The following is a 9138-nucleotide window of genomic DNA, read 5'->3' on the forward strand; positions in this document are numbered from 1 at the left end:
TGCCGCAGTCTGGGTGGGGAAGGAGAAGGGGCACTTGGTTATTCCTCTTCTACACCTTCCCCTGGGGCATCTCCCACGGCACAAGTGCCCCGTTACCCAGGTCAGGGCTGGGTGATCAGCTCTGAATTTGATAAAATATTTACTGCATAAAAATATTGATGTGTGTAAACCCTCTCTAAACACTTTCAACAACACAGACACTCCACACGCTGCTAAAGAACACAGCGTGGGTATTTTCAGCCCCAACTACTGCACAGAAAAGCCCAGGGACTTTCTCCATCACACTTAAGTGTTTCTCCAAGTGGCCCAGCCCATAAACCCACGTCCCCTGCCTTCCCCAGAGTACTCACTGCAGTTGTCCTCGTCCGAATTGTCCTCGCAGTCCTGCTCCCCGTCACACTCGGGGTTCTGCTTGCTGATGCAGCTCCCGCTGCGGCATTTGTAGGTGTAATCCTTGCAGGGGACTGTTGTGTGGACCGCTGCAGGGGACAAAAGGAGAAGGGTTACCCCCAGTTCTGGGGAAGTCACGCTGCTGAGGAGCCCTTCACCTCTTCTGCCCATCCCCAGGACATTGCAACCCCATTAAAAAATCCATGCTGGGGTGCCCAGCCCCGAGGGAACCCGTACAAGCTGTACAGGAGGAAGACCCCCTCACCGCTGCTGCAGCTGCCCTCGTCGCTCCCGTCCCCGCAGTTGTCCTTGCCGTCACATTTCTGGGTGTTGGGGATGCACCTCCCGTTGTCGCATTTGAAGCTGTCGGCGGCACAGCCTGGGGAAAGAGCAGCTCCTGAGAGCCGGCAGGACACAAATCCCAACAAACCTCTACCTCCCCTCCACGATAAGTAAAGCCTCTGCAGCCACAAAACACCGATTTCCCGCGTCCCCGGTCTTTTTTTCTCTAAGCTGCGCACCACTGGTGATCCACGCAGCCCTTCCTTTCCCAAAATTCTTCCCCACATTTCCGACAGCTCTGCTCCTCCGCGGGGCGGGTTACTCACTGCACTGCAGCTCGTCGCTGTTGTCGCCGCAGTCGTTCACGTTGTCGCAGACCCAGAATTTGGGCTTGCACCAGCCGTTCTGGCACCTGAACTGCTGCTCGGTACAGGCTGCAAAGGGAGAGCGAGAAATCAGCAGAATTAGCTCTCCAATTAACTGCAATTAAATCAGCTCTCCAATTAACTGCAGACCCTGGGAAATAACATGAGCTACGAGATGACTCTGCTCATCTAAGAGGAAAAATTGTGCAAAGGAAAACCCCTCGTGCATCACACAGGTTTTCCACATGTGATGGGAACAAAATCCACCCCCCAGCTCAGCCTTTAGGGTGAAATGGAAAAACCCCTTCCCAGCTGGAAGGGACTGGAAAGAAAGGGAGATCCCACTGGGAGAGGGCTAGATCAGCAGGAGCCCACAGCTCCTACGCTGGGAAAAGATCCCAAATTGATCCCCACCCCGAGTGCCTTTCACTCCAGCCCAGAAAAATAAAAGACAGGCTTACTGCAGGCTCTCTCGTCGCTGCCATCCACACAGTCCAGCCACCCGTCGCAGCGCATGCTCCTGTCGATGCAGCGGCCGGTGTTGCAGGTAAACTTGCCAGGGCAAGCTGAGAGCGGGGAAAAAGGGATAAAACCACACGTGAGCCTTCCAGCCGTCCCCTTGGTCCCCTCCCCAAAGCACGCAATGTCCCCTGCTTACGGCATCCGGCATTAAAAACACCTTTTCCTCAAAACAGAGGAAATCTTCCTCCAACAGGGAGGTTTGCAGGAAAACATGAAATGTCCCTGTGCCCCTGGCAAGGCGTGCTTCCCGATTTCCGTGTCAGCGTTAAGGGCAGAGGAGGGACAGCCTCCAGACCTCCGAAAAATCAGTTTCCCCCCCACAGCCTCAACTCACGATCGCTGGAGTCGTAGGACAGGTACTCAGCGGAGAAGCCGGTGTCGGTGTAGGACTGGTCTGAGTGGAAGCGCACCTCTATTTTGTTGTTGGTACTGGCCACCACAAACTGGGAACGCTCCCCGCAGTACCTGCAAGGAAAGAGAGAACAAAGATGAGTGAATTGCTGAGCAAACCCCCGACCAGCACAAAGGGTCGCTTCAAGCGCCCGCAGAGCAGCTCCGATTCCAGCCCAAACTGCTGGGCCTCTGGGGCTGCACACAGGCGATGAATTTTGGCTTTTTTTCTTTTGGAGGGGGCAGATCCAGCACATCTCTGGACTCTACGGCTGCAGGATCCCATAGGAATCACTTCCACAGGGACCAGCCAGGGCCACAGATGCTGGTGCTGACTCTCTCTTTGAGGGTTTCAGCTCCCTTGCCCCAAAATGTTGTGAAACGACATTGCTCACTTCCCCCACGCAGCACCAAGTTCTGTTTTTGGCCCGGCTGACACCAGGTTGTGTAACAGCGAGCAGTAACAGTAAACACATCGCCGAATGTGACACAGTTATCCCAACAATGGAGATTTGCTCATTCGAGCAAAACCACGCCAGGCGTCTCGGCTTTTCTGCACGCGCGGCACGTGACGTGATGTTCGGCAGCGCTGGGGGGGTTCGGCTGCAGCACGCAACAAACCCAGGGTCTAATCCCCTCTCACACCGAGCTACAAGAGCAGCTCAGACCCGAGCACCCTCCTGCCTCACCACATCCCAAAGAGCACCAGCACGCCTGGTCCCACAGCAAGTTTAAGGAAAGCAGAAGGTGACAAATAACACAGCTCCTCCGCTCGGAGGGACAAAGCCGCGGGTCGGACCACCCGACACCCACCTCGTGCCGTTGATCTGGACGTAGTCCTTGGTGCAGGAGCTGACTGGGATCCCGGGCTCCAGCACGAAGAACATGTTGAACCGCACTTTCACGTTGTTTTTAGAGGGAACCTGCACAAGGATGCAGAGTCAGTGGCATGTTGTCTTCTGGAGCACAGAAAATGGGAATAAGTTCAATGGGAAAAGGGTTGAGTTTGGGGGAGGACAGAAGATAACTGACAATGGAAAGAAATCCACTGTCCAGAAGGAAAACAAACACCTTCCCAGAAGACACCAGTCTCACACAGGGTTCAGGTGTCTCGCAGCCTCTTCTGCCTTTGGCACCAGCACCCAAAGCCTCCCTCCAGCCACGCCAGACTCTAAGTCTCTAGAGTGAGCTCGCCTGCACGGTGTCCTGCATAACCAAGCTCATTTAACAGATTAATTAAGGCAAAGAGAGGATGCCACCTTACCTCTATGTTCCAGACACAGTCCGTGACCGGGGGGTAGTGTGCCGGGTAATAGGGAGTCGTAAAAGTGCCGCTCTCTCCTCTCAGAGCCCCACCGCAGGCTAGAAGACAAGCAAGAAGATGAAAAGGGGTTAGAGAGGCAGAAAGACGTGGTTTTCCCAAGCCCAAGGCAGGAAGGGAGGCAGATGCCTCTAATAAGGTTAAGTCGATCTCTGGAGAGAGCAGCTCTGCTCCGAGGCTTGGAGAGAACCCAGGCGATCAATTAGGTGCTTCCTGCATGCATCAATCTGCATGTATAATCCAAATTCTTACTTTGCCCTCCTCGAGGGACATCATTACAGCAGCCCAGAGCACCGTGGGCAAGGGAAGCTCCAAGAGCCAAGATGGGACCTGCTTCCAGGTTTCCTGGCCCTGGAAATATCCCTGGCAAACTGACTGCAGCCGCACAGCTGCCCATGGCCAGGGGGAACTGGGCCAAAGCCTCTGCTCACCTTTCATCTTCGGGAGCTGGAAGAACTCAGCCTTAAAGCCGGGGAATCTCCCCTCCTTGTTGGTAACCAATGTGACAAGCATGACGTTCTGGGAGGAGAGGAAGGTCAGGTTGTAGGAAGGGGCGTAACTCCCACAGAGCCTAGAAAACAAAGGACAAAATCCGTTAGACACAACTGCACAGAGAGCCTCAAACCGCACAGATCACCTCCGAGCAGGGACAGGAGCTCAGTTACCCGCAGGACTTCTCAGTGCCACCCTGTCACTTCACACCAGGACTGGGTGTGACACGGACACCTAGTGGGGACACTCACCGGACCAAAGCGTGGGGCTCCACAGGACTCAGAGAGTTGTACACCTTGATGTAGTCGCTGTCATCGGTGCACTGCTCCAGCTCCAGCGTCCTGAAGGTCAGGCTGATGATGGAGTTGGCGTCTGCCCTCAGCGTCCAGTAGCAGAGCGCGTTGTTGGGGTACGGGCTGTTGGGGAAGCCCGGCGTGGTGAAACTGGTGATCTCCCCTTCCTTGGCGTGGAGGGCAAACACACAGCTATCTGCCCAGGAGAGCAGGGGAGCGTTACGAAGGCAAACGAGGAGGTTCTGCCCTGCCTTTCCCCCCGAGATGCAGCGTGCAGGGCTTGTAATTCCTTGCCTGCCTGCAGGCTGTCCCTGGGCAGATGCTTTTTGCAGGGATCATCCCTACTTGCAACCTCCAGCTAGTCTGGCCGACCCCAAACCATCCCCAAGCAGCACATGGGGGTCTGTCTTGCATGCAGAGCACCCCTCTCCAGGCCCTTTCCCACCCCGCAAGGGAAATCACCACCCCAAAGAGGTCTGGGGATGCACAGAGGCTGTTACGAGACTGAAGAAGAACTGTACTTACTGTCCCGAGCAGAGTTAGCGATGCTGGGGTCGGCAGCTGCAGGAGAAAACAGAGGTGTTGTCACCCTTGGGGCTGCGCAAAGTCCCTGGGCGCAAAGCTGAAGTGGTCCCTGGGACCTGCATTGATTTGGCCGTGCTTGGGGGCTCTCCCTGCCAGCTAACTGCTCCTGCCTGGGCTCTGGGGAGCCAGGGGATAAAGCTTCTCCTCTGCAGGAGGGAGGATTCCTCCCCGTGGCCACAGGCACCCAAAGGAGGGCTGCGACCGGCAGCGTACCCACCCCCCCGCCAAAGACCCCCGCAGAGGCCCAGGGACCGGGGAGCCAGCACTCACGGAAAGCGACGACCGACTCCACCTTCAGCGTGGGGTTCCGCAGGCGGGGGTTCCACTTCTGAACCAAGCTCTGTTTGTCCGCCATCGCCTTGTCCAGACTCTCCTCCCGGTACTTGGGGACGACGAACTCTGACCAGTAGTAGGCAATGACGCTGCCTTCGCTGCAGGGGAAGGGAGATTATGGGGTGAGAGCAAGGACAGACCCAGCAGAACTTCAAGTACCAGCAGAAGGGGCCAGGCTACTTGGCGAGACAGTTTTGGAGGATGGCCATGGGGAAGGGAGAGCCTCAATGACAAGATAAGCAAATTGAGGCCCCTGCCAGCCTGGGGAGTCCCTTTCAGAGCTGCCAGGCACCACCCATTGTGGTTTGTAGGCTCTACAACACCTTGATTTTCCCAAGACATCTCCCTCAGCACACAGTGATGAGGACTGGCAGAAAACAATAAGCATTTTCGGGTCAGTTTTCACTACCCACCCTTTACTGTGTCATTTGGGGTGGCTATGAGGTGCCTCCATCCACAGCAGCCCAGGAATGAGGGTCCACGGCTGCGTGACATCCCAGCATTGCCCTCCTCCACCCCCAGACAGGGCTCGGACAGCACCCAGCACTCACCTGAACGCAGTTATCACTGTCTCTTTGTGGTAAGGGCCAATGTCTGGATGATCCCTGTAGATGTCCTCTACCTGAAAAGTTTAAAGAAGGGTGTTCAGCACGTCTGAAAGTGAGAAAGGGGGAAAAGGGAAAGACAGACAGAGCTTCAAAGCCTGCTATGGAAAATCAGGGCACATACCCGGCATCCCTGGGTGCACGAATCTGCAGGGACCCAAGAGAGGAAGAGGGAGAGTTGAGAGTCCCAGAAGCGCCCAGACCTGCACACCGCAGCCTGCTCTGACTCAGCTCGCCCCGCTCTTCGCCGAGGGCAGCACAACAAATACCCGAGTCTGAAGGGAAAGGCAAGAGCAGCCACGGTTTCAGCACAGAGGGCAGATGCGCTCCTGCCTCAGCCCCCAGCCCCAAAGCCTGACTCATCTGCCGACGCTGGGATTTGCCCAGGCAGTCTCCTACAGCACACGCCGGGTGGCAGAGGCAGGGAAATCCCATGGCATTGGGCTGGAGCTGTGATGCCAAGACCCAGAGTAAAGGCAGGCTCCCTGCACCCAGCCCGGCGTGTCACTGTGAGCAGGGAGAGCTGAGGGGAGCGAGAAAGCTCCAAGCAGTCTTACATGCAAAATCCCCATGGCCACAGGGCAAAAGAAAAAAGTCCTGCTTGCAGGAGGAGGGATGCAAGAAACCTCTTACCGTGCTCTTCACCTTCTTGGCCAGCACAAGGAACTCCGGCGAGCTGGAGTTCTCGTAAGCATCGAGGAAGTCCCAGTTGAGAACCCGCAAGTGGCCATTGAAAACCTTCTGGACGGGCACGTTCCTGTCTGGAAGGGGACAGTTTGGAGTCAGAAAGGGCAGTAAGGGCTGGGACCGGGGCACAGCAGGTCCCCAGGCACAGGAGTTAGGGTAGGGCGATGGAAATGGTGTCCCTCCGCTTCCTGAAGCCTCCCTGGAGGCAGAGAGGGCATATGTCAGCAATACAGGGTAAAACAGATGTCATACTCACATTTGAAGTGCCAAACCAGGAGGCCGGTGACAATGGAGACAAGCAGGAAAACAATGATCATGACGGTGACGACCACCCGCCGCTTTGGCCCACGCTTCTCCATCTTCTTGGAGTTCATGGCAGGGAGGAACTCCACCCCTTCCTCCAGGTTGGTCATGTCCTAGGAGGGGAGAGAGGACAGGACGGTGGAAAGGCCATTCCCAACACCTGGACTGGAGAGTCCACACACCCCCTGTGACCATGGCCGGTCAGAGCCTCCAAGATCTCTGCCTGCCGGCGGATGAAACCACAGACAAAAATTCACCCCGACAAAGCGCTCGCTACACATCAGGTGTGTCCCCGCAGCTCGTGGGGCACAGCACGCTATAAATAGCATTCCTGTAAGAGAAGAAACCCAGCTACTTCCTCCCTTCACATCTGCACAGCTCTCTGCGTGTCCCCCGAGCCAACGCAGCACTCCAGTATTCCTGTTTCAGTTTTCCCACACAGCACAAATATCAATTAAAAGAAAGAAATCAAAAAAACAAAGATTAACACACCAGACATCCCTGCAGCCAGCAAAACTCTCAGGACGACGTGTTGGCTAATGAAGAGCAGGTCCTAAAGGCCAGGAAGGAGGAGTGACACTTGTAGCGGCACATCTCTCACCAATATCACCACCCCACGAAGAGGAAGGTCTCTCTGCAGTGCAAAACCCTCGGTGTCCCAGGGTTTTACTCTCTCACATCTTTGGTTTACCTGCCCTCCATCCTTGCCCTGCTCCTGTACCTGCATCTCCGACCTGGGCAGGGATCAGACCAGCTGCAGATCCAGATGTTTTTGGAGGATGCTGTGCAGCCCAAAGCATCCTCGATACAGGCAGATTTCAGACGCCGAGATCTGCACCCGTCGCACTTCCTCCCCTCCCCGGAGCTGGCTAACACATGCCGGGACAGCAGACCACATCTTCTGCTTTCTTCTTGTGCCTCCCCCAGGTAGGAAGGGCTCTCTGCCTGCTGTAAACCGCCCAAACCATGAGGATGCCTCACCTTTCCAGCCACCACCTTCTCATTTTCCCCTTTGCTGAGCCTCACTGGGCAGCCAGCAGCTTCCTGGGCAGCGGCACGGGGTTCCGGATGACAGCAAGGATGCTGCGACACAAAGCGCTGACTAGCACAAAATCTCTGCAAACAACCGCATCCCTGCGCTCCGGAAGGGGTAACGGTGATGCCAGGTCAGATGCTGCCTGTCCTCTCTCAGCCCAGGGCTGACACAAACACGCACAAACAGCTTGGGTTAATTTGATGCAAATGTTACAAGCCCCTAAAAGTCAGGGAAAAATAACCAGTGGAAAGAGGGACCTCCGAGCCATCCTCGCTGCACTTCCCTTAGGCACAGTGGCTTCACTGTCTTATTTTTCTGCAAGCCTCGCTTTGCAGGAAAGCCCAGCTCCCGCTTGCACCATTCCACCACTCCTTTTGCCCTTTTCTTCACCCAATCTCTGTCCTCGCCTCACCCTCTCCACCTCCCCGAAGCCTCTCCTCCCTCTGGTATTCGCCTAAGGCCCTTTACAAAAGAAAGGGACGTGGCAGGGGAGGCACCTTACCCTACATTTTTGTAAAGGTTTAATCTTGAAGTTTAATCCTCTGCAAACACTCACTACGAGGCCACCAAGTCCACCAAGCAACCGACCAGTTTTTGCACCATCTGCTCTCAGAATAATCCAAGTTTATAATTTGACAGCTTTCATCTACTTACATTTCATTTACTTCTGAGATTTACTACCCAAAGCTGAGCAAGAAAGAAACCAACATAAAGCAAACCACCTCTGAGATGCCAGGCTGTTCCTATCACCGACATCCAGCCGCTGCCAGAAGAAACAAAAGACCCAGCAAGGCGACCGAGGACAATACCACGGGGGATGCTCTGATTCCTGTTTGGCTTCCGTGATCATACAGGAAAAACTTAAAAATGTAACCCAAGGAAACTTCCAAAACAGAAGACACACAAAATAAAGCCTAAATACAAACAGATATCCTAAATCAGAAACTCTTCAATCAAAGTCAAGATTGCCTGGAGTTTGATGCACCATCTTTGAAACAGCCATCTGGCTCCCATCAGTTTCCAAATCACACAATAAATACCCCCAAACCAGGCAAAGAGAAGAAATCGGCCACAAATCTCGCAAGCGCCTCCCTGCTCCCACCATGGGGCTGCTGCCAGCGCCAAGCCTTCCCAGGACTTCCAGTGGGTTGCTGCTGTTAACAGAAAGAGAAACGTTTCATTCTCCTCTAACATCAGCAGGAGCCTGCAGCAAAAAAACAACCTCAGGGTTTAAATGATGTATCTGTGCAAGCAGCACAGCAGCTTTCCCAGAAGGCAGCATCTCTGTGGGTTCTGAAAATTTTCGGGCACAAGCTGTTGAATCTTGGCCTTAATAACATGCCCTCTGCAAAATTCCCAAGATTCAGTTTCACCAAACCAGCAGAAAAACTGCTGGACGAGGCCAGACTGCACGGAACCGTGGCTGATGCATTTTAACATCCTCTTTGATATAAACATGGTGCTTTGCAGAGAAAAAACTTCCATGGGAGCAACTAATCGGTGTGATTAAATCAGAAGGGAAACACAGCTCCCC

The 9138-nt window shown here is 54.6% G+C and overlaps 1 protein-coding gene across 1 annotated transcript in view; it reads right to left on the reverse strand.

Moving 5' to 3' along the window:
• ST14 (suppression of tumorigenicity 14 (colon carcinoma)) overlaps positions 1–7965 on the reverse strand; it is a 9794-nt gene extending 1829 nt beyond the window's left edge. The window contains exons 1-15 of the mRNA XM_010084171.1: positions 7923–7965; positions 6522–6683; positions 6212–6339; positions 5525–5595; positions 4911–5071; positions 4581–4616; positions 4014–4251; positions 3702–3841; positions 3214–3311; positions 2763–2872; positions 1894–2024; positions 1499–1603; positions 999–1106; positions 659–769; positions 351–479 (exon numbers count right to left, since the gene is read on the reverse strand). Coding sequence (XP_010082473.1) covers positions 351–479; positions 659–769; positions 999–1106; positions 1499–1603; positions 1894–2024; positions 2763–2872; positions 3214–3311; positions 3702–3841; positions 4014–4251; positions 4581–4616; positions 4911–5071; positions 5525–5595; positions 6212–6339; positions 6522–6683; positions 7923–7965 — 1771 coding nt within the window. The remainder of the gene's footprint in view (positions 1–350; positions 480–658; positions 770–998; positions 1107–1498; positions 1604–1893; positions 2025–2762; positions 2873–3213; positions 3312–3701; positions 3842–4013; positions 4252–4580; positions 4617–4910; positions 5072–5524; positions 5596–6211; positions 6340–6521; positions 6684–7922) is intronic.
• Between the last annotated feature and the right edge of the window lie 1173 nt (positions 7966–9138).

Source organism: Pterocles gutturalis, unplaced genomic scaffold (assembly GCF_000699245.1).
Source record: "Pterocles gutturalis isolate BGI_N339 unplaced genomic scaffold, ASM69924v1 scaffold31660, whole genome shotgun sequence".
Taxonomy (NCBI): Eukaryota; Metazoa; Chordata; class Aves; order Pterocliformes; family Pteroclidae; genus Pterocles; species Pterocles gutturalis.